The 26111-nt window shown below is 40.8% G+C and overlaps 1 protein-coding gene and 1 long non-coding RNA gene across 2 annotated transcripts in view; one reads left to right on the forward strand and one right to left on the reverse strand.

Annotated features, from left to right (window-relative positions):
- Positions 1-24817, reverse strand: part of LOC117530983 — a 39917-nt gene extending 15100 nt beyond the window's left edge. The window contains exons 1-2 of the long non-coding RNA XR_004566499.1: positions 24752-24817; positions 24661-24667 (exon numbers count right to left, since the gene is read on the reverse strand). This is a non-coding gene — a long non-coding RNA (uncharacterized LOC117530983). The remainder of the gene's footprint in view (positions 1-24660; positions 24668-24751) is intronic.
- Positions 665-26037, forward strand: LOC117529499 (zinc finger protein 708-like). The gene is made up of 3 exons (XM_034192336.1): positions 665-975; positions 2006-2067; positions 23338-26037. The coding sequence occupies exon 3, from the start codon at positions 23673-23675 to the stop codon at positions 24855-24857; it is 1185 nt and encodes a 394-aa protein (XP_034048227.1). The 5' UTR covers positions 665-975; positions 2006-2067; positions 23338-23672; the 3' UTR covers positions 24858-26037.
- Positions 26038-26111: the final 74 nt, after the last annotated feature.

Raw genomic sequence — 26111 nt, forward strand, 5'->3', positions numbered from 1 at the left:
TATACTCACTCCACTGAAAGCCATCAAAAGCCGCCTGGATTTTACAAATGGTTATCAACACGGAGGTGTTTTTCCTGTGGCGCCGCACCGCGTCGGCTGCGTCCCGACGCGCGGACCCGTCCGCACGTCTTTCATTAAAAAAATCTCCTTTAACAGTGGAATATCCGGATAAAATGCTGAAACCGACTTCTTCTGAAACTTCTCTGTTCTCTCACGACGTCCTGGATCAATAGAGCCTGAAATGTGGAGGTTTTAAGCTTGAAACAGGCTGATGACGCTGCCTGAGAGCGCTGCACGACGTCTCGCACAGTGAAAAGTCCTTAAAGCGACAGAATCACCTCAAAATCTCTCATCAGCTGTTAAAATTTTCACTGAAAACCAGCTTAATTTTTCGAACCGTGTCCACTTCGATGTGTCTCACAGGTTTAGAAAAAATTTTGATCAAACAAAGCGCCAGTCTCTCAGCAACTTCTCAGACAAAGGAATTCCGACGAGGGGCTGGACGACTCCTCCCACAAGGAGTGCTCACAGGCGAATGACGTCACCGACAGGCATGGAAAAACTCACGCATGCGCACGAGGGTTCAAGCATGTCTGACGTAAAAACATATGAATGAAATCCATGTAGTTTTTGAAAAAAATAAAAAGGACCGTTACTTTATTGACAGACCTTGTACACACACACACACACATATATATATATACACACACACACACACACACACACGTGTGTGTAATATAAAAATGTCTTTTGTATTTTCCATTCAAAAAGTTATTTCATGCATGTATGGAGCCGAAATGAAATAATCAAGATGTGTTTGGAGTGAAAAAGAATAAATAAATGAATATAAATAAATTGAAATCTTGGAACAGGCGGACCATTTCCCGCTGTCTTTTGTTTCCGTCGAATGTTTGTTCCAGACGGACCAACCAATAGGATCCGGTGCGATCAAGAAAAGTGCTCGCTTTTGTTCAGGTAAAATAAAACATTTTGATCAAGTATTTAAATGAAAGTTGTTTCTCAGATCATTGTGATTTTTTTTTTTTTTTTTTTGTAAACTGCAGACATTTTTTCTATCCCATTTCAAAGACATATTGCACGAGCTTATTTTGTTTGTCGTTTTTTCCTCTGTTATAAACAATAGCTTTTGTCAGTTTTGTAACTGTGATGGGAAACAGTTTAACGTGTTTGTTGAATGTTTTCATTAAACAGTTTTTGGTTTCTTTTACAAATAGATTTGTCCAGAATTTTTGGTTAAAAAAATCTCTTTGGCTGACATTTTACTTAAGAGGGAATTTAGTCTTTATTTTGAGCACAAAAATGTACATGAGAAATTACAAATAACATTACAAATTCCATGTTTGAAAAAGAGGAAGACATTTTCACATACTGTATTTATTCCTACTTGTTTTTCATCCATTCATAACCTCATAAGATAAAACTTTAAACATTTATCTCATTCTATACATCAATAAGGTGTGTCACATTTCTATATGGAATCTAATCCAATACCTAATGTAAGCATAATTAACACTTCCATATATATCTTTAGTAAAATTAATCAGATTAATATTTGTACTCTGTTCCACAAATTTGCCCCACAGGTTGATGTACACAAATGTTTCCCAGTTGTTCACACACACTGTTTTTAAATGTAAGTCTCCTATCAAATTATACTTAATCTTTCTCAAAGCTTAATTTCAGTGATGCTAATTTTAGTTTGGATGAACTTTCTGTTATCACTTTAGTCATTTTCAAGCTGCTCATCAAATTTTGCATTCATTTTACTTTGACAAAATAAAGTAAAAAAGATATTTTATATGACCTATCAATCAAATACCGATCGACTGACTTATCAATTTAAAGTTGAAAGTAAAACATTTATTTATTTATTAAATTTGACCTGATCTGCTGTCTGTGCTTCATGATCCTCAGAGCTGACTGTTTGGAAGTCACGTATCCAGTGGAGTTGCAGAGTAACTTCTGCCATTTGATCTCATTTCAGAGCAGCTGTGTGGAGTTTGGTGACAACAAGTAAAGAGACACAACATGAGTTCTTCACCACAGGTGAGAAAAGGTTTGTCTTCTTCCTTGGTGATCTTTTGAACCTGACCAGGTAACAATGTCTAATTAAATACAGTGAGCTACAGTATGACATTAATGTCAAACAGAAACAGCTGTTGAAGCATCTCTGTACTATTGTGTATTTACTGTCGTGTTGATGTACAACCCCAATTCCAGTGAAATTGGGACATTGTGTAAAATGTAAATAAAAACAGAATACAATGATTTGCAAATCCTATTCAACCTATATTTAATTGAATACACCACAAAGACAAGATATTTAATGTACAAACTGATAAACTTTATTGTTTTTGTGCAAATATTTGCTCATTTTGAAATGGATGCCTGCAACACGTTTCAAAAAAAGCTGGGACAGTGGTATGTTTACCACTGTGTTACATCACCTTTCCTTCTAACAACACTCAGTAAGCGTTTGGGAACTGAGGACACTAATTGTTGAAGCTTTGTAGTTGGAATTCTTTCCCATCCTTGTTTGATGTACGACTTCAGTTGTTCAACAGTCCGGGGTCTCCGTTGTCATATTTTGCACTTCATAATGTGCCACACATTTTCAATAGGCGACAGGTCTGGACTGCAGGCAGGCCAGTCTAGTACCCGCACGCTTTGACTATGAAGCCACGCTGTTGTAAAGTGCAGAATGTGGCTTGGCATTGTCTTGCTGAAATAAGCAGGGACGTCCCTGACAAAGACGTTGCTTGGATGGCAGCATGTGTTGCTCCAAAACCTGGATGTACCTTTCAGCATTGATGGTGCTATCACAGATGTGTAAATTGTCCATGTCATGGGCGCTAACATACCCCCATACCATCACAGATGCTGGCTTTTGAACTTTGCGCTGGTAACAATATGGACGGTCTTTTTCCTCTTTTGTCCAGAGGACACAACGTCCATGATTTCCAAAAAGAATTTGAAATGTGGACTCATCAGACCACAGCACACTTTTCCACTTTGCGTTTCAAATGAGCTCGGGCCCAGAGAAGGCGGCGGTGTTTCTGGATGTTGTTGATGTATGACTTTTGCTTTGCATGGTAGAGTTTTAACTTGCACTTGTAGATGTAGCAACAAACTGTGAACTGACAATGGGTTTCTGAAGTGTTCCTGAGCCCACACGGTAAGATCCTTTACACAGTGATGTCGGTCTTTAATGCACTGCTGCCTGAGAGATCAAAGGTCACGGGCGTTCAATGTTGGTTTTCACCCTTGTTGCTTATACAAAGTTCTCCAGATTCTCTGTATCTTCTGATTATATTATGGACTGTAGATGATGGAATCCTTAAATTCCTTGCAATTGAACGTTGAGAAACATTGTTCTTAAACTGTTGGACTATTTTTTTCACACAGTTGTTTACAAAGTGTTGATCTTGGCCCCATCTTTGCTTGTGAACGGCTGAGCCTTTTGGGGATGCTCTTTTTATACCCAATCATGACACTCACAGTTAGTGTCCTCAGTTCCCAAATGCTTATTGAGTGTTGTTTGAAGGAAAGGTGATGTAACACAGTGGTAAACATACCACTGTGCCAGCTTTTTTGAAACATGTTGCAGGCATCCATTTCAAAATGAGCAGATATTTGCACAAAAACAATAAAGTTTATCAGTTTGAACATTAAATATCTTAAGAGGATTTGCAAATCATTGTATTCTGTTTTTATTTACATTTCATACAACATCCCAACTTCATTGGAATTCGGGTTGTAAGTAATTGAAGTAGTAATGTGAACTATCTCCATGAAATGATAAACTTTTCAATCACAATAACAGAGTCAAAACTTATGTGCTAAAACCTTGTTCCATAACTCAAATTTTTTCACCTCTTAAACATTCAAGCCTGTCCAGGGTTTACTCTGATGCTTAGTCAATAACCACTGGGATAGGCTCCACCCCCTGCCCCTTAAAAATAATAATGATGAGAAGAAGTAGTAGATAAGAAGAATTAGTGCATTCATTTATATAGCACTTTAAAGAGAAAATTTTACAAAGTGCATAATACAAAAACAGTTCATAGAAAATGTCAAGTCAAAGTAAAAATTTAAAACAGAAGGTGTAATTCAGACCAACAATAAAACTAATGATAAATTGAAGAAAATGCAGGTTTTTAAGATTTGCCTTAAAAGATTCAACTAATTTGAACAATGCTTTTCCATCTGATGTATATGTTCAAAGCACTTTATACCAATGCCTTGCATTTACTTCCCAAGCCGAGGCCAGCAACCATTTTTACAGCTGGATGAACTGAGAAGATGCAGATTAAGTATCTCGTCCAAGGACACAGACAGGTAGCATGAGTGGGGTTCGAACCTAGGTCTACATATTGGCACGCCGGCTCCTTATCTACTCAGACACCTGTTCTGAGAACAGGTGTGTGTTCATTCTTGGTTTCAACAGAAGGACTCAGCAGATTTGGACCCTGGGTCAAACTCTTCCACAAAAACAGTTCATGATAAGAGAAGGTTTTGTGAGCCACTGGCTTCCTGTTTAGCCTTTGCAACAGAGTAACCCCTGTGTTCTGTGGATGCAGAGCATGGCTCGTTGTGCACAGGATTTACCAGATTGTCATGGGATCTGTGTTGTTGCATTGTTGACAGTGAGTCTGCCAGGTGGGTGGAGATATTGTTCTCTTGACATTGCAAAACTGTGTTTGTTTCCATCTTGGAGATGGGTATCAAACTGGAACTAAAGACTTGGCCAAACAAAAAGGATGGCTGCCTAGATTGCAAGAACTACAGAGGTGTTACACTGCTGTCTGTGGTGGGAAAGCCACATTGGAGGTTGATTCTTAAGGGCCCCTTCACACGTAACATGATTGAGGCCGACTAGCGCGTGAAGGAGGAATTGCATGCTATTTGTGAAAAATCGGAGCCGCCTCTAACGCCTCGTACACCTGTCACTACAACTCTCACAGCAGGTGTTGGCCAAATTCCAGGTGACGCACACGAACATCTAACACAGCTCGCTGGACACTTAGAAAATGTGTGTCCATTCACGCTTTCAGCACGGAAATAGTGAGCAGGTGATCACTTTCGAGCTGGTGATGAAATTTGTCTAAGTGCCACCACGAGTGTGGTGTTGCAAAAAGCAACCCACATGTGGCATGCATGTGTATTGCACGTGTGTGTTGCCCCCCTACTCAACATGTGTGGTGTGCGGGGGGTGGGGGGGACAGCATGAAATGCTGATATGTATTGTATGTACAGACATGATCACATGGGGGCCGGACAGCCACATCTGAGTGCACACAGCACAGTGAGGTGCCTCTGAGGTGATCGCAGTACACTGACAGCTGGAAATGATGGCCCAGTGCACACTACATGTAACATTAAAAACACAGAGACAACCACCAGGACAGGTATATAAATAGTTATGACAATAACTACACACACAATTATATGCCAAATAACTAAAATGAATGACCACATAAGCATTTTACGCTTCTGTTATAAGACAGCGATTGTAACGCAGTGGTGACGTTTCTGTCTGTTAATCAGAGCTTTTGTAAATTGCAGGTTCAAATCCAGCAAGTGGCATTTATTTTTTTATTTAACCAGGGTTATTTAACTGCAGCATTCTGTATTGGGTCCCCTTTTATTTATTATTTATATCAACCCAGTGATTTTCCCTACACTATGTAACAAATTTTTATTTTTGTTTTGTTCCTGGGTACACAGTGTGTTTTCCTAACCTGTTATGCCTTAAATAAACAGAAAATAGCTGTTATTCCACAGAAACTTTGCTTCTGTGATCAGGACAATGATATTTTGAAATTTGTCTGTTTTCAAGAATATTCTCGATTCGCCTTCACTACTACTGAGTAGTCTTCTAGAATATTCTTTAACTGCTAGAACTGTCCAGAATTTTCTAGAAGTTTCCAGAATTATCTAGAAATTTCAAGAAACTTTTAGAACTTTCTAGAACGTAAAAAAAAAAAAAAATCAAAGTTTGTGCTGAATGTAGTCATTTTTCCATAGACTTAAGACATAATAATACCTAATGAGAGCACACTGCTTCATTCATGTCATTTCATGACTGTACGACTATGACCACGTACAGAGGCACAGAGTGATCATACTTGTATTGTCCGCTCGATAGGAGGGATTAAATATTGGACATTGCGGCCTTTTTTTATGGTGTGTAGTTTTTATGTTTTGTTTCTCTACAGCTGTGGTGTGATGTGGTTCCACATGCTCCAGCTGCTCGCATTGTGTTCGTGCACGCTTGTGCGCGTGCACAGAACCATCGCAGCAGGGCCTTAACTAGTACTGTGCCTGCAGTCTTCCGTTTCCTCACTATGTTCCTCACAGTGTAAACTGACAGCTGAAATCTCTGGGATAGCTTTTTGTATCCTTCCCCTAAACCATGATGTTGAACAATCTTTGTTTTCACGTCATTTGAGGGTTGTTTAGAGGCTCCCATGTTGCCACTCATTAGAAGTGATGCAAAGAGGTGAAGCATTTGTAAATGGCCACCTTAAATACCCTTGCTCATGACTGGATTCACCTGTGTAAGGAGGTCAAGGGTCAATGAGCTTACCAAACCAATTTTGTGTTCCAGTAATTAGTGCTAAATGTATTCAAATCATTAAAATGATAAGGGTGCCCAAATTTATGCACCTGCCTAATTTTGTTTAAATAATTATTGCACACTTTCTGTAAATACTAGAAACTTCATTTTACTTCTCAAATATCACTGTGTCTGTGTTGGGAAAGTGTAGTGACACGGACCCACAACAGGGGGCGTAAATGAATGGACAATGGTTGAGCCAAAAGTATAACACTTTACTGTTGTGAATGTGCACAACGAAATACAGACAATCACAGAATTTGTATGCAATCAATATACAAAGGTGATGTGTGGGCAGGCTCGAGGATAGAATACGTCTGTCCAGAGAAGAGCCCCACACAATTTCCACTGCCAACGGGTCTGAAGCACACCGGAGCCGCCAAGTCCTGAGTTCCCAGGTGGCCACCGTCTCCAGCTGTCAGACCTGGTACTGCTGGCAGGAAGCAGAAACAATTAATGGTGGGTGTGTGTACACACCCAGTAAACAGTCAGCAAACACGTTCTTTCTGTAGCCGGGTGGGAAAAACACCTCCACTTTTAATCCAGAGAACTAGGCACGTGCAGAAATCTGTGAGTACTTATCCAAGTTTGGCGTGGGGAGCGAAAACGTCAGCCCTCCACGCACCACAAACCCAGCCTCCAGCTGCAAGCACTCACCAACTGCAAAAGTACAGATACAAAAACGGTCAGCAATATGGCTGAGTAGTTTACCTATTTGGTAGACGATATCTCGGCAGGGAGGTGGAGTTGCTGCCCAGCTTTTGTGGAGATGGTGATGAGGTGGTGATGAGTGACAGCTGTCAGGTGGTGATGAGAGACAGCTGTCATTCCCGGCTGCTCCCGTGAGGCGGCTGCGCCCTCTCGTGCCTGAAGCCCGCACTTCAGGCAGGGCACCCTCTGGTGGTGGGCCAGCAGTACCTCCTCTTCAGCAGCCCACACAACAGTTTGTCTGCTATATGATATATTTAACTGAAATTTCTGATACAGACAACCAATGATTTATAAGGGAAAAATCATGAAAATTATCAGAGGTGCCCAAACTTTTGCATACAACTGTACTTTTGTCTGTTTACCATTGGGAGCTAATGCTTACTAAGTATTTGCAGACACAGGAACTCAACTCTCAACTCAACTCAGACTTGATTTCGGAAGCACATTTAAAACAATGGCGGTCGACCAAAGTGCTGTACAATAAAAATGGGCACTGGTTACGCCCAATAATAAGCAAATAAAAAACTTAAAAACAACAATAAAATTACAGCAGACAATAAAAAAATAAAAATAGAACAAAAGATGGAATAAAAGAAAATTTAAAAAAGGTCCGTTTTTAAAGAAGTTTTCAAAGTCTGAAAGTTTAGGGACAATCTAATATGAAACGGGAGACTGTTCCAAAGCCTGGGGTAGTTGCCAGGAGGGAAGGAAGATTACAAAGCTTATTGGGTGACATACACATTGGTCCATAAGTATTTCAACAGTGGTCTATCTCACTCTCCTTGTTTGGTGGCATAGGCTCAGGTGTAAATGTATTTGGACATTGACTTGTCCCACTCTGCTGTCATATACGCTTAGCCCCATATGTATTTGGGCATTCGCCTGTCCCACTGTGCTTATTAAATGGCATAGACTCTGGTCCAAAAGTATTCGAACACTGGTCCGTCTCTCTCTGCTTATTAAGTGTCATATATATATACAGTAGTGTTCAGAATAATAGATCACTCAATGATCAAACACAGCACAACAAGGTTTGAGGTGTGTTGGAGTTACCCAGCTACATACAATAGTGTTCAGAATAATAGTAGTGCTATGTGACTAAAAAGATTAATCCAGGTTTTGAGTATATTTCTTATTGTTACATGGGAAACAAGGTACCAGTAGATTCAGTAGATTCTCACAAATCCACCAAGACCAAGCATTCATGATATGCACACTCTTAAGGCTATGAAATTGGGCTATTAATAAAAAAAAAGTAGAAAAGGGGGTTTTCACAATAATAGTAGCATCTGCTGTTGACGCTACAAACTCTACTATGTTCAAACTGCTTTTTTAGCAATCCTGTGAAACACTAAACTAGTATTTAGTTGTATAACCACAGTTTTCTTGATTTCTTCACATCTGCGAGGCATTAATTTTGTTGGTTTGGAACCAAGATTTTGCACGTTTACTAGTGTGCTTGGGGTCATTGTCTTGTTGAAACACCCATTTCAAGGGCATGTCCTCTTCAGCATAAGGCAACATGACCTCTTCAAGTATTTTGACATATCCAAACTGATCCATGATACAGGCTGGGCGAATTGGAGACTCGGCTCCGCACCGTGGAGGATTCTACAGCTAGCCAGGCCCCTGTGGTCGGTGCGGACCAAGGTAGCTTAGCCGCCATTAGTTACCCCCTGGCAGATCCCGAGCAGCCGGGAAAGCAGGCCGACTGGGTGACTGTGAGGAGGAAGCGTAGCCCTAAACAGAAGCCCCGTGTACACCTCCAACCCGTTCACATCTCTAACCGTTTTTCCCCACTCGACGACACACCCGCCGAGGATCAAACTCTGGTTATTGGCGACTCTGTTTTGAGAAATGTGAAGTTAGCGACACCAGCAACCATAGTCAATTGTCTTCCGGGGGCCAGAGCAGGCGACATTGAAGGAAATTTGAAACTGCTGGCTAAGGCTAAGCGTAAATTTGGTAAGATTGTAATTCACGTCGGCAGTAATGACACCCGGTTACGCCAATCGGAGGTCACTAAAATTAACATTAAATCGGTGTGTAACTTTGCAAAAACAATGTCGGACTCTGTAGTTTTCTCTGGGCCCCTCCCCAATCAGACCGGGAGTGACATGTTTAGCCGCATGTTCTCCTTGAATTGCTGGCTGTCTGAGTGGTGTCCAAAAAATGAGGTGGGCTTCTGTTTTGAAACAAGGTTCGGTCAGATCGGCACACAGAAATGATCACACAGACTGCATTTTGCTAGAACAAACAGGCGTATATTTATTCCCCACAAAAGCAGTTACATCAAACACAAGTGGTTGCAGCGCATAAAATATCTCTTTCTCTCTTACCGTGACGCCTTTAAGGTGGAGAGCCAACACCTTCGGCAGAGTGCGCTTGTCAACCGGCTGGGCGTTTCGTACGTAACCCGCAGCAGACTCTATCGGAGCATGGCTCTGCCCCCTCTTTTCTAGTGTGTGCGCGAAGGGAGGGTGAGTGGCCATCTCAAACTCCCTGGTGCACATAATTCCTTTAATCAACAGGCATCTGAAAGTTATTTCCTCTTGCAAAAACATAATGACCCCAGCTCTTCACTCCCAGTTCAGAATGACCCCAGCATGCTTCACTCCCAGTCGTTAGTGGCTACAAAAACAAATTCGTGCAATTAGTGTAATAATAAGTACATCATTAGGGTTACTTTAAGACAGGGGCAAAACAACATAATCTTTTCTCCACACATTCCACTCTTGGTGTTTTGCACCAGTCAATTTATGTAACCACTAGCAGATTCAGGTAATGCTGGGCTCCAGCCTATTCCAACGATTATGTCCTGCCATAGCATTTCCCACATTTCTTCTAGTGATTCACAAACAAACTTTTGAGTAATATAGTCTTGATTATACCTGTTCCAAACAATATACTCATATACAAAACCCGATGTTGTGGGGTCTAATGTGACATTATATTGGTTTACTCCAAAGGGATCATGACATAGCAAAGATAACTTCATCTCATACGCTGAAATATTACCCATTCCACCTCTCGCCGTAAACATATAACATAACACATATTGCTATAATTAATTAAATTAAGGGCGGCACTAAGGTACTCCTGGCAATGATGGACATCCCTGAAAAGATATCCCACCAATGGTGTGCTGACGCTTGCTGTACTAATTTTGCCACATGTTTTACCCGTTCGCTAGCTATCAATGTAGACACCATGAGACTGGAGACGTTGGACGTATGTGACTCTATTAATTGCTGAATTTCCGTAGATTGTTCTAATGCGCATTTGAAACGCTCCAGGGAAAGACTCCATGGGGAATGCAATACATCCCATTGTACCGAAGTCAGCTGACTTGATACAGAATAATTAGTCAAACGATACGTCCGATCACCCCAATGCCATAAATGCACATTGTTCAGGCAGCCAGTATACGGAACCGAAGGTACCTGTGAATTATTTTTCATTGTTGCAACACACAGAGCATGTGGGCCGATCTGCCACAACATTTCTCTTGGTGTTTCCCTAGTCCAGTCACAAAGTACAACCTCTGAGTCGGTTAGACATGGATTAGCATATCCAGTTTGCAGCACACAGGCCATACCCTTATCCGTTATATCACACAGTTTAGTATCAAAAGTTATATTGGTTTTTGGTTCTAACCACTCTCCATCCATATGCAAGAACCAATAACCATTAGTCGTTATCACAGGTAATACTTGATATTTACAAACAACCTTTGGTTGTATTACATTGTACTGGGTCCAATGCCCAGTACATACCATTTTATTACATCGTGTAAATTCCGGATGCAGTTTTAACCATAAGGTATTGTTTATATTCCAAATCATCCTCCAATCATGATAGTTCCCTGTGGTAACTATACGCTGAAATCTCTCTCTTTGAGCCTCTGCATGAATAGTTTGTACTGCACACACTGTCCAATTTCCCATATGTGAGAGATTTTTCAATGAATCATATGTTTAACTTCAATTGCCATTGAAAACTTTTTTGCCATAAATTAGCATTTTGTAATTGTCCCACCAACGCTGTTGGTAACCACTCTCCAACCTGATGGAGTACTTGAGACGAATACTTTCCGGTATTTGATAACCCAAACTTTGGCACCTGCTTGATCTGAGGAACCAAAGCCTTGCGTTCCTCGTGTAGTTATTACTACGGGTTTTGGTATCTCCTGTACCAACCCCATTTCTGTGTTCCCCTGAATCATGATGTCATCGATGTAATGTGAGATCATCATTTTTGTTGGAATCTGGAACTTTTCCAAATGTTCTGCCACTACCCTATGGCAGATGGTAGGGCTATGCAAATAGCCTTGTGGTAATCTGGTGAAGGTATACTGTCGGCCTTCCCAAGTAAACGCAAACTGTTCCATTCTATCCTCTGGAATTGGTATGGTAAAGAATGCGTTGGCCAAATCTATTACAGCATACCATGTACCGCTATGGTGTTGCACTCGTTCAATGATACTCACAGCATCAGGTACAGCTGAAGTCAGCGCCGGTGTATATTTATTTAGACCTCTAAAGTCCACAGTCATTCTCCATGAGCCATCCGACTTACGGACTGGCCATAAAGGATTGTTCCACTTTGTCGTTACTGGTTTTAGGACTCCTGCCTGCAAATACTCTTTAATAGTTGCAGTAATTTCTGCTTGTATTGTTTTTGCCTCCTAACCCAGTTAGCGGAACTACTGGTCCCTTCATTTTTTTCTGGATTGCCATGAATTAATGAGGCCTCCGCTCCTGTGTCCACTAAAGCCGAAGTAACTTGAACTGATTTAATCCAATAAATTTCCAATCGAACATAGGGCCTAATATCACTTGTGGACCATTGTGTTAAATCTCGGCGGGCCACAAGAGCTTGACCATTTTCCTAATCCTCATCATAACAATCAAGACTCCGGGAACGCCTTCCCTTATTCTTTCCTTTCTTTCTATCTTTCTTGACCTTACGCGTAGCAGCTATGTGCACCATGTCGTCATCGGAATCCTCCTCCTCTTCCTCCTCAATGGGAGGGGCACTCGGCTTAACTCCTTTTTCTCCTACCTGCATGATCACCATATGCACAGCCTTCAACTCCGCCCACTGACTACTTTTTCCTTCTCCTAATTCTTCTAAAGATTGACCTAATTGTGGGTTGAAAGCTCCTGCTTTCCATCGCCTTTTTCCTGCTTGATATTGACAAGAACCATCCGTAAACCATGCTCGACTTCTCTCATCATCTGACAAATCATCCCATCTTTTTCCCGCTTTCACAGGAGATTCCTCTAATGGTTGAACTTCAAAAGGTACCTCATCTTTCTCAGGAGCATCAGCTACTTGTTCATGCAACAGCGAAACCCCCTTCTCACCTGGCTTTACCCGCTCTGATAGATACCATTTCCATTTTATTACACTAGCCTCCTGAGCTGTCCCTATTCGGTGAGTGGTGGGATTACTCATCACCCATGCCAAAATTGGTATATGTGTCCTCATCATTACTTCATGTCCTGCCGTTTGCGATTCAGTTTCAATTAACGCCCAATATCATGCTAAAAGCTGTTTTTCAAAAGACGTATAACGCATTCTCGCATCTGGGAGTTTCCTCGACCAGAACCCTAAAGGTTTTCGTATCCTGTTTTGTTTTTGCCATAAGCTCCAATTAGCATAATCATTTAGAGCAGACACTTGAAGTTCTACTGGTCCTGATTGCATTTTTCCTAAGGACACAGCCTGCTGTATGGCTTCCTTTGCCATATCAAATGAGCATTGTTGTTCCTCCCCCCATACAAACTCCTTTAACTGTCCCTCCAACTGTTTTACCTGTTGTTCTAACTTCGTCACTTTTTGTGACTTAGCACATCCTGACGAACGGACTGTGTCTAAAGTTAAGACTCGCTCCTTCCAAGCTTCCGCACAAATCCACATCATCTCTAAAATACCTCCCAATGGAGCTTTCTCTTTAACCTCCACCCGTTTTAACATCTCACATAAAACCGGTGGAGTCGCGGTGGGAATTGCTCCAGTCCACGGCCCAGGGCGTCCCCCGCGTCTCCATAGAAGCTGGCCTATTTCTTTAAAAGTAATCCCATCCCACCCCGGGACCACTTCTTCCTGTTGAGATGCCTCCTCCACATCTCCTTTCCCCCTTCTAAAACAAAACATTTCTGTGTGTAGTCTGAACGCACCTTATCCTGCCGACAACGCCAAAAATGTTTTGAAACCAGGTTCGGTCAGATCGGCACACAGAAATGATCACACAGACTGCATTTTGCTAGAACAAACAGGCGTATATTTATTCCCCACAAAAGCAGTTACATCAAACACAAGTGGTTGCAGCGCATAAAATATCTCTTTCTCTCTTACCGTGACGCCTTTAAGGTGGAGAGCCAACACCTTCGGCAGAGTGCGCTTGTCAACCGGCTGGGCGTTCGTACGTAACCCGCAGCAGACTCTATCGGAGCATGGCTCTGCCCCCTCTTTTCTAGTGTGTGCGCGAAGGGAGGGTGAGTGGCCATCTCAAACTCCCTGGCGCACATAATTCCTTTAATCAACAGGCATCTGAAAGTTATTTCCTCTTGCAAAAACATAATGACCCCAGCTCTTCACTCCCAGTTCAGAATGACCCCAGCATGCTTCACTCCCAGTCGTTAGTGGCTACAAAAACAAATTCGTGCAATTAGTGTAATAATAACAAGTACATCATTAGTGTCTGGTGGATTTTTATTTTATTTTTTAGCACTGTTGCCGTGCGTTACCTGTGCTGCTCCATGGCCTGTCTGGTGGATTTTTATTTTATTTTTTAGCACTGTTGCCGTGCGTTACCTGTGCTGCTCCACAGCCTGTCTGGTGGATTTTTATTTTATTTTATTTTTTAGCACAGCTGCCGTGCGTTACCTGTGCTGCTTCATGGCCTGTCTGGTGCCTTAACTAAAGCACTCCTTCTGCTGAATCACCTCTAAATTATTTACACATTATTCACTTTGCGTGTTTTTAGGAATCCGCTAGGTTAGCGTAGCTACTAGCTCTTAGCCGATTTAGCATGGCGGCTTCTCCTGTCTATCCCGCACTTTTCTGCTCTGGGTGTGAAATGTTTAGTTATTCCTCGGCCTCCTTTAGCAGTAACGGTACTTGTAATAAGTGTAGCTTATTCGTAGCTTTGGAGGCCAGGCTGGGCGAATTGGAGACTCGGCTCCGCACCGTGGAAAATTCTACAGCTAGCCAGGCCCCTGTAGTCGGTGCGGACCAAGGTAGCTTAGCCGCCGTTAGTTCCCCCCTGGCAGATCCCGAGCAGTCGGGAAAGCAGGCTGACTGGGTGACTGTGAGGAGGAAGCGTAGCCCTAAACAGAAGCCCCGTGTACACCGTCAACCCGTTCACATCTCTAACCGTTTTTCCCCACTCGACGATACACCCGCCGAGGATCAAACTCTGGTTATTGGCGACTCTGTTTTGAGAAATGTGAAGTTAGCGACACCAGCAACCATAGTCAATTGTCTTCCGGGGGCCAGAGCAGGCGACATTGAAGGAAATTTGAAACTGCTGGCTAAGGCTAAGCGTAAATTTGGTAAGATTGTAATTCACGTCGGCAGTAATGACACTCGGTTACGCCAATCGGAGGTCACTAAAATTAACATTAAATCGGTGTGTAACTTTGCAAAAACAATGTCGGACTCTGTAGTTTTCTCTGGGCCCCTCCCCAATCGGACCGGGAGTGACATGTTTAGCCGCATGTTCTCCTTGAATTGCTGGCTGTCTGAGTGGTGTCCAAAAAATGAGGTGGGCTTCATAGATAATTGGCAAAGCTTCTGGGGAAAACCTGGTCTTGTTAGGAGAGACGGCATCCATCCCACTTTGGATGGAGCAGCTCTCATTTCTAGAAATCTGGCCAATTTTCTTAAATCCTCCAAACTGTGACTATCCAGGGTTGGGACCAGGAAGCAGAGTTGTAGTCTTACACACCTCTCTGCAGCTTCTCTCCCCCTGCCATCCCCTCATTACCCCATCCCCGTAGAGACGGTGCCTGCTCCCAGACCACCAATAACCAGCAAAAATCTATTTAAGCATAAAAATTCAAAAAGAAAAAATAATATAGCACCTTCAACTGCACCACAGACTAAAACAGTTAAATGTGGTCTATTAAACATTAGGTCTCTCTCTTCTAAGTCCCTGTTGGTAAATGATATAATAATTGATCAACATATTGATTTATTCTGCTTAACAGAAACCTGGTTACAGCGGGATGAATATGTTAGTTTAAATGAGTCAACACCCCCGAGTCACACTAACTGTCAGAATGCTCGTAGCACGGGCCGGGGCGGAGGATTAGCAGCAATCTTCCATTCCAGCTTATTAATTAATCAAAAACCCAGACAGAGCTTTAATTCATTTGAAAGCTTGTCTCTTAGTCTTGTCCATCCAAATTGGAAGTCCCAAAAACCAGTTTTATTTGTTATTATCTATCGTCCACCTGGTCGTTACTGTGAGTTTCTCTGTGAATTTTCAGACCTTTTGTCTGACTTAGTGCTTAGCTCAGATAAGATAATTATAGTGGGCGATTTTAACATCCACACAGATGCTGAGAATGACAGCCTCAACACTGCATTTAATCTATTATTAGACTCAATTGGCTTTGCTCAAAAAGTAAATGAGTCCACCCACCACTTTACTCATATCTTAGATCTTGTTCTGACTTATGGTATGGAAATAGAAGACTTAACAGTATTCCCTGAAAACTCCCTTCTGTCTGATCATTTCTTAATAACATTTACATTTACTCTGATGGACTACCCAGCAGTGGGGAATAAGTTTCATTACACTAGAAGTCTTTCAGAAAGCGCTGTAACTAGGTTTAAGGATATGATTCCTTCTTTATGTTCTCTAATGCCATATACCAACACAGTGCAGAGTAGCTACCTAAACTCTGTAAGGGAGATAGAGTATCTCGTCAATAGTTTTACATCCTCATTGAAGACAACTTTGGATGCTGTAGCTCCTCTGAAAAAGAGAGCTTTAAATCAGAAGTGTCTGACTCCGTGGTATAACTCACAAACTCGCAGCTTAAAGCAGATAACCCGTAAGTTGGAGAGGAAATGGCGTCTCGCTAATTTAGAAGATCTTCACTTAGCCTGGAAAAAGAGTCTGTTGCTCTATAAAAAAGCCCTCCGTAAAGCTAGGACATCTTTCTACTCATCACTAATTGAAGAAAATAAGAACAACCCCAGGTTTCTTTTCAGCACTGTAGCCAGGCTGACAAAGAGTCAGAGCTCTATTGAGCTGAATATTCCATTAACCCAAAGACGTATCGTTATCTTTGGCTGCTTTCAGTGATGCCGGTATTTGGTTAGACTCTTTCTCTCCGATTGTTCTGTCTGAGTTATTTTCATTAGTTACTTCATCCAAACCATCAACATGTTTATTAGACCCCATTCCTACCAGGCTGCTCAAGGAAGCCCTACCATTATTTAATGCTTCGATCTTAAATATGATCAATCTATCTTTGTTAGTTGGCTATGTACCACAGGCTTTTAAGGTGGCAGTAATTAAACCATTACTTAAAAAGCCATCACTTGACCCAGCTATCTTAGCTAATTATAGGCCAATCTCCAACCTTCCTTTTCTCTCAAAAATTCTTGAAAGGGTAGTTGTAAAACAGCTAACTGATCATCTGCAGAGGAATGGTCTATTTGAAGAGTTTCAGTCAGGTTTTAGAATTCATCATAGTACAGAAACAGCATTAGTGAAGGTTACAAATGATCTTCTTATGGCCTCGGACAGTGGACTCATCTCTGTGCTTGTTCTGTTAGACCTCAGTGCTGCTTTTGATACTGTTGACCATAAACTTTTATTACAGAGATTAGAGCATGCCATAGGTATTAAAGGCACTGCGCTGCGGTGGTTTGAATCATATTTGTCTAATAGATTACAATTTGTTCATGTAAATGGGGAATCTTCTTCACAGACTAAAGTTAATTATGGAGTTCCACAAGGTTCTGTGCTAGGACCAATTTTATTCACTTTATACATGCTTCCCTTAGGCAGTATTATTAGACGGTATTGCTTAAATTTTCATTGTTACGCAGATGATACCCAGCTTTATCTCTCCATGAAGCCAGAGGACACACACCAATTAGCTAAACTGCAGGATTGTCTTACTGACATAAAGACATGGATGACCTCTAATTTCCTGCTTTTAAACTCAGATAAAACTGAAGTTATTGTACTTGGCCCCACAAATCTTAGAAACATGGTGTCTAACCAGATCCTTACTCTGGATGGCATTACCCTGACCTCTAGTAATACTGTGAGAAATCTTGGAGTCATTTTTGATCAGGATATGTCATTCAAAGCGCATATTAAACAAATATGTAGGACTGCTTTTTTGCATTTACGCAATATCTCTAAAATCAGAAAGGTCTTGTCTCAGAGTGATGCTGAAAAACTGATTCATGCATTTGTTTCCTCTAGGCTAGACTATTGTAATTCATTATTATCAGGTTGTCCTAAAAGTTCCCTAAAAAGCCTTCAGTTAATTCAAAATGCTGCAGCTAGAGTACTGACGGGGACTAGAAGGAGAGAGCATATCTCACCCATATTGGCCTCTCTTCATTGGCTTCCTGTTAATTGTAGAATAGAATTTAAAATTCTTCTTCTTACTTATAAGGTTTTGAATAATCAGGTCCCATCTTATCTTAGGGACCTCCTAGTACCGTATCACCCCAATAGAGCGCTTCGCTCTCAGACTGCAGGCTTACTTGTAGTTCCTAGGGTTTGTAAGAGTAGAATGGGAGGCAGAGCCTTCAGCTTTCAGGCTCCTCTCCTGTGGAACCAGCTCCCAATTCAGATCAGGGAGACAGACACCCTCTCTACTTTTAAGATTAGGCTTAAAACTTTCCTTTTTGCTAAAGCTTATAGTTAGGGCTGGATCAGGTGACCCTGAACCATCCCTTAGTTATGCTGCTATAGACGTAGACTGCTGGGGGGTTCCCATGATGCATTGTTTCTTTCTCTTTTTGCTCTGTATGCACCACTCTGCATTTAATCATTAGTGATCGATCTCTGCTCCCCTCCACAGCATGTCTTTCCTGGTTCTCTCCCTCAGCCCCAACCAGTCCCAGCAGAAGACTGCCCCTCCCTGAGCCTGGTTCTGCTGGAGGTTTCTTCCTGTTAAAAGGGAGTTTTTCCTTCCCACTGTAGCCAAGTGCTTGCTCACAGGGGGTTGTTTTGACCGTTGGGGTTTTACTTAATTATTGTATGGCCTTGCCTTGCAATATAAAGCGCCTTGGGGCAACTGTTTGTTGTGATTTGGCGCTATATAAAAAAATTGATTGATTGATTGATACCTGGTATGCGATATATAGGCCCAACACCATAGTAGGAGAAACATGCCCATATCATGATGCTTGCACCACCATGCTTCACTGTCTTCACTGTGAACTGTGGCTTGAATTCAGAGTTTGGGGGTCGTCTCACAAACTGTCTGCGGCCCTTGGACCCAAAAAGAACAATTTTACTCTCATCAGTCCACAAAATATTCCTCCATTTCTCTTTAGGCCAGTTGATGTGTTCTTTGGCAAATTGTAACCCTTGGTTTTCACCTGAGCTTTCCAGTCTCCTTAAAGCATGTGATGATGCCTGGGCTAAGGCCAGAAAATCTAAATCCCGAGATGATTGGTTGATTTTCAAACAGCTCAGAAATCACTTTACTTCCTTGGTTAAAAAGGCTAAGTCTGATTTTTTTATATGGACAAAACTACTCGTTATTTAAATGATCCTAAGAAATTTTGGAAAGTAGTCAAGTTTTCCTTTGGGGATGATACTATTGATGAACTGCCTGCTTGCATAGTAAAAGATGCACATGTTCTAGCTGACACAACAGCCATTCTTAATCATCTTAATGAGCACTGTGTTTCTTCAGGATCCCTGTTTGAGTCATTGCATCCACATCAACTTAATGTACAAGGGATTTGCCCTCAATCCCCACCTATTAATACGATTGCTTCAGGATTTGATCTGACTCCATTTGATGTAGCTGAGGTTCTTAGGGCTCTAAAACAATTGGATCAATCAAAACCTGTAGGACCTGACAATCTTGAGCCTTTCTTTTTGAGGTCAGCTGCAGATTTTATTGCAGAGCCTCTATGTCATATTTTTAATTTAACTATTTTCCAAAATAGGATTCAGAAAATATGGAAGTCAGCTTATGTTTTTCCCCTGCTGAAAGGTGGTGACCCCTCCTTGGTTGACAATCATAGGCCAATTTCCAAATTATGTGTTCTTTCTAAAGTTCTAGAAAAGCTGGTCAATGAACAACTCAAAAACTTTTTAAATGATCATTGTCTCCTTTCACAAAACCAGTCAGGTTTTCGGAAACAGCACAGTACAATAACTGCTGCTGTTAAAGTGGTAAACGACATTATAGAGGCCCTAGATGGTCAAAAATACTGTGCAGCTCTGTTTATAGATTTGTCAAAGGCATTTGATACAGTTGATCATGCTGTCCTGGTGGGTAGACTCCATAAGATTGGGTTATCTAACTGGGCCTTAAACTGATTCTCCAATTATTTATCAGAGAGAACGCAGTGTGTTCAGGCTGCTGGGTTTTTTTCTTCTTTCCTCCCCATGCAAAATAGAGTACCTCAAGGCTCTATACTGGGGCCTTTGTTGTTTACAATTTATGTAAATAATCTTTGCGATGATTTGTCTGATGCTGCGTCACATTTTTATGCTGATGACACTGTAATTTACTGTTTCGCTTCCTCAGCCTTAAAATCCCTCGAGTTGTTGCAGTCGGTCTTTGACACTGTTCAGCTCCGTTTGAAACAGCTCAAGTTGGTGCTGAATGCAGACAAATTTTTTTCATTTCATTTTTCATTTATTTATTTATTTCATTCATTTAAAAGAAAAACAAAAACAAAAAAAAAAACAGAAAAGCAGAAATAAAGCATCTCCATTACCAGAATGAAAAGGAGCAGAGAGAAGAACAAGTCTTATATTTTCTGCCCGTTTTTACAATACAATCTTTCAATATCCAGCGTCATTTTTCAACATTATTTAACAGATTGTATTTCTTTAACTTGTCACATACCACTGACTTATTTCATAATTATGACCATTATTAAATAGATTACATCTCTGACAGGTTACATGTTTAAACTTAAAACATTTTATACATTATTAACAAATTACATTTTTTTTTAACTTCCTTACAGCCCACTAACTTATTTTATAGTTTCATACTTACTTAATACATCTAGTTTAATACGTTTTTTAAATAATTTAAGCGACCTTAATTCTTTAATTTCTTTGAGATTGTTCCATAATTTTACACCATTTACTGCAATACTCCGTTCTTTTACTCTGGTTCTGTATCTTGGTTTTCTAAAGACTTCTATTCCTTTCAGTTTATAACTACTTACTCTTTTCTCAAACATATTTTGAATGTTTGTTGGTAAAGTATTTTTATTTGCTTGGTACATTGTTTGTAATATTTTCAAATCGACCAAATCACGAAATTTAAGTACCCTGTACTTAATGAACAATGGATTAGATGGATCTCTAAAACCACTGTTGCTAATCACCCTTAAAGCCCTTTTCTGCAGAATAAACAAAGGTTGTATATAAGTTGTATATGTTGATCCCCAGATTTCTACACAATAAGTTAAATATGGGAAAATCAATGAATTGTACAATGTTAATAAACCATAACTATTTAATGAATATTTTACTTCATGCAAAACAACAATGGCTTTCGCTATTTTTCCTTTTATGTAATTTATGTGTGACTTCCATGTAAGATCTTCATCAATTATGACTCCTAAAAATTTCATTTCTTTTACCCTTTGTATATCCATTCCATCTATTTGTAATGACACGTTATTTTTTTTTTTGCTCTGTCATTAAACAATATGAAATTTGTCTTATTAATATTTAGTGACAGTCTGTTTATATCAAACCAATGCTTAACCTTTTCCAATTCTGTTTTTATCACTTGTGCTACTTCCTGTATATCTGATCCAGAGTAAAACAGCGTTGTATCATCAGCAAATAAAATGCTACCAAGCACATTAGATACATTCACAAAATCATTGATATACAAAATAAACAGTTTGGGTCCAAGTACTGATCCTTGTGGTACTCCATAAGCAATATTACACAATTCTGATCAAAGACTATGCTGTTTTCAAATGGCAAGCAGCTTCCATTTTCCCTTCCTAAGTTGTCAACCATTTACGGAGCAGAAATTGAAACGGTCACATCTTATAAATACTTGGGCATCTTAATTGATGAGAACTTGTCTTTTAAATCGCATATTGATAAACTTGTTTTTAAACTGAAATTGAAACTGCGTTTCTTTTTTAGAAATAAATCATGTTTTTCGTTGCAAGCTAGAAAAAAACTGATTACCACAGTCTTTCTGCCCTTATTGGACTATGGAGACTTGCTTTTTATGAATGCTCCTCATCAGTTTTTATTGAAACTGGATGCTGTATACCATTGTGCTTTACGTTTTATTACTGGCTGTAGTTATCGTGTACATCACTGCTCACTATATGCTGCTGCACATTGTTCATCCTTGTCTGTTCATAGACGCTCTCATTGGCTGATTTTTATTTATAGATGTATTCTTGGACTTCTGCCTTCATATTTGTGTTCATATATGTGTAGAAACCTCAGTGCTTATAGCCTGCACTCTCAGGACGTTATACTGATGCAGGTCCCAAGAGTTAGAACTGAATTGGGCAAAAAGGCTTTTAAAGTTGCTGCCCCGTCCACATGGAATATTTTGCAGAAGGACCTCAAAGTGACACATCTTGTAACTTTGTGAGAATTTAAAACAATCATAAAGGACAGAGAGTTAAGGACAATTGGACTGTGTAATTGCGTTCTGTAACTATGTATTGCAATTCTGTTTCTTGAATGTGTGTGTGTTTTGTGTTTGATGTAACTACTTTTCTTCTGTGTTGCCATCTTGGCCAGGTCACTCTTGAAAAAGAGGTTTTAATCTCAATCTCAATGAGTTTTTTAAATAAAGGTGAAGAAGAAGAAGAAGAACCTCTTCTGCACATGTCTTTTATTTAACAGAGGGACTTTGCGGGGGATTCTTGCAAATAAATTAACTTCACACAGGCGTCTTCTAACTGCCACAGCACTTACAGGTAACCCCAGACTCTCTTTGATCATCCTGGAGATGATCAATGGGTGAGCCTTTGCCATTCTGGTTATTCTTCTATCCATTTTCATGATTGTTTTCCATTTTCTTCCACGCGTCTCTGTTTTTTGTCCATTTTAAAGCATTGGAGATCATTGTAGATCACCAGCCTATAATTTTTTGCACCTGCGTATATGTTTTCCCCTCTCCAATCAACTTTTTAATCAAACTACGCTGTTCTTCTGAACAATGTCTTGAACGTCCCATTTTCCTCAGGCTTTCAAAGAGAAAAGCATGTTCAACAGGTGCTGGCTTCATCCTTAAATAGGGGACACCTGATTCACACCTGTTTGTTCCACAAAATTGACAAACTCACTGACTGAATGCCACACTACTATTATTGTGAACAGCCCCTTTTCTACTTTTTTTTACTTATAGCCCAATTTCATAGCCTTAAGAGTGTGCATATCATGAATGCTTGGTCTTGTTGGATTTGTGAGAATCTACTGAATCTACTGGTACCTTGTTTCCCATGTAACAATAAGAAATATACTCAAAACCTGGATTAGTCTTTTTAGTCACATAGCACTACTATTATTCTGAACACTAGTGTATATTTCTGGGCTATTTGGGTGTGAGATCTCAGACATTTGTAGTTGCATTACACATTTATGATAGGCAACTCCCCATCCCACTCTTCTTTGACATATAATCAGGTCCATAAGTATTTGGACTTTGCCTTATCCTGCTCTGCTTTGATATGCACTAAACTCCATAAGTATTTTGATATTGCACAATCACACTCTCAGTTCATCTGAATATTTCTCTTCGTTTCCACAGGAGGACACAAACAGTTGGCATCACCAGAATGGAATAGCTGTTGCAATACCAGAAAATGAGGATAAGCCATACAGTTGCAACTAGTGTGGGACAGCTTTCAGCCGGTCATCTCATCAAAAAACACACCAACTCATCCACAGTGGAGAGAAACCGTACACTTGTGACCAGTGTGGGAGAACGTTCACCGGATTGTCTCATCTTAAAAAACACAGACTCCTCCACACTGGAGGGAAGATGTACACTTGTGACCAATGCAGGAAAACATTTAGTCTGTCATCTCAACTAAAAAAACAAAATCTCATCCACAGTGGAGGGAATCCGTACACTTGTGACCAATGTGGGAAAACTTTCAGTCATCTGATCTACAAACACACCAACTCATCCACAGTGGATGGAAGCCATACACTTGCAACCAATGTGGGACAGCTTTCAGGCATAGATCTAATCTAAGAAAACACCAGGTCATCCATAGTGGAGCGAAGCCATACGCTTGTGACCAATGCGGGAAAGCTTTCAGTGGGTCATATGAATTAAAAATACACCAACTCAGCCACAGTGGAGAGAAGCCGTACACTTGTGACCAGTGTGGGACGGCATTCAGCAGGTCATCCCATCTAAAAGCACACCACCTCGTTCACAGCGGCGAGAAGCCATACACTTGTGATCAGTGTGGGAGAACCTTCAGTCGGTTATCTCATGTGAAAAAACACCAGCTAATCCACAGTGGAGAGAAGCCGTACACTTGTAATCAGTGTGGGAAAGCTTTTAGTCAAACAAGTGACCTAAAAAGGCATCAGCTTGTCCACAGTGAACAGAAGCCGTACACTTGTGACCAATGTGGGAGAGCTTTCCGTCATTCAGGGTATCTGAAAAAACACCAACTTATCCACAGTGGACAGAAGCCATATGCTTGTGACCAATGTTGGAAATCATTCCGTTGTTCGGGTACTCTGAAAAGTCACCAAGTCATCCACAGTGAAGAGAAATTGTACATTTGTGACCAATGTGGGAAAGCTTTCAAACGGCCATATAGTTTAAAGAAGCACCAAGTCATCCACAGTGGAGATAAGCCGTATACTTGTGATGAGTGTGGCAGAACTTTCAACAACTTATCTTACTTAACTAGACACAAACTCATTCACAATAAAGATAAACCATACAGCTGTGACCAATGTGGGAAATCTTTCAGTCAGTTATTTCCTTTAAAACAGCACCAACTCATCCACAATAAAGAGAAACCATATGTTTGTCTCCAGTGTAGGAGAGCTTTCAAATGTTCATCAACTTTGAAAAGCCACCAACTCATCCACAGTGGAGATAAACCGTACTCCTGTGACCAATGTGGGATTTGCTTCCGTCAGGCAGGTTCACTGAGGAATCACCAGCGTATCCGCCTGGGAGACAAAGCAACCACTTGTGACCGCTGTGGGAAGAGATTATGTTCTTCACGTTCATTGAAGTATCACCAGTGTGTCCACACAAACAAGGGTGTAGAAAACAATGAAACTTCTCCAGTTTAAATTACTGGGAGAGACCAGAAACATCTAGCAGAAGAGATGCTCTTCAAAGTACATGTTCAAATGGGAGTGGTAGAATGTTTGATTTCATGACTGATTGAGTGTTTGGAAAAGTCATTATATTCCCTGACAAACAAACATCTGGAGCAGGGGTGGGCAACTTGTTCCAGAAAGGGCCAAGACGGTGCAGGTTTTCTTTGAAGCCACTGACTCCACCAGGTGACTTCACTGATTATCACTTTGAGCAGATGGAATCAATTAATGAGTCAACTCATCTGGTGGAGTCTGTGGCTGCAAAGAAAACCTGCACCCTCTTGGCCCTTTCTGGAACAAGTTGCCCACCCCTGATCTGGAGGGTCCATAGTAGAGCCTGACTGATATATTGACAGATTATATATTGAGATTATATCTCCACACTGGCCTGGGAACGCCTCAGGATCCCCCAGTCAGAGGTGGTCAGTGTGGCACGGGAGAGGGAAGTCTGGGGTCCCCTGCTAGAGCTGTTGCCCCTGTGACCTGATCTCAGATAAGTGGTTGAAGATGAATGAGTGAGTGAGTGAAAACTTATTTTACAGAATAACCAAAGCAGAAAAACACTTTGGCTGCTGGAAATGGTGTCATTGCATAGTTTATTGAGAGCATTGTTTACAATGTCTGTGGTGGGACCCCCATCGCCCCTTGATCACATGAGCCACAAGTGACAGAGACAAAGCATCCAGCTGCCATTCATTGTCAGTTAGAGTGGGCATATTACTGTAACATCAGACAAGTGGTTCTATACCGCCAGCTAGACAAGACCAAAATAGATGAGTGCTCTTTTTATGCAAATACTAAGTTATGCGACTGACTGACTGCCAATCCCAGTAAAGTTTGCACAGGTATAGACATGCATTTTCAAGCTTCAAATATGTTGCTAAGATAGATGATGATTGGAGTTCAGTTTTAAGCAGAAACGAAGCCATAATCGATGAATTGCTTGTGACGCTCCAAAATGACGCATGCGCAGTGAAGGCAGGGGGAGTGATCCGAGTGTCCTCACGGTGGATAATCGAGGGCTGTAGTGTGACGTATGTTTGTTATACCTGTAATTATTTACAATAAAGTTCATGTTTAAAATTTAAAACATTTTTTCTTCATAATGGTTTGATAATATTCGGCATCATTCCCATTTTTATGTATATATCTGCAGATTGTGTGTGTGTGTGTGTGTGTGTTACTCCCAACATATTCATTGGATCTGTGGGTATTTTCTATCTC

Source organism: Thalassophryne amazonica, chromosome 1 (assembly GCF_902500255.1).
Source record: "Thalassophryne amazonica chromosome 1, fThaAma1.1, whole genome shotgun sequence".
NCBI classification, from domain to species: Eukaryota; Metazoa; Chordata; class Actinopteri; order Batrachoidiformes; family Batrachoididae; genus Thalassophryne; species Thalassophryne amazonica.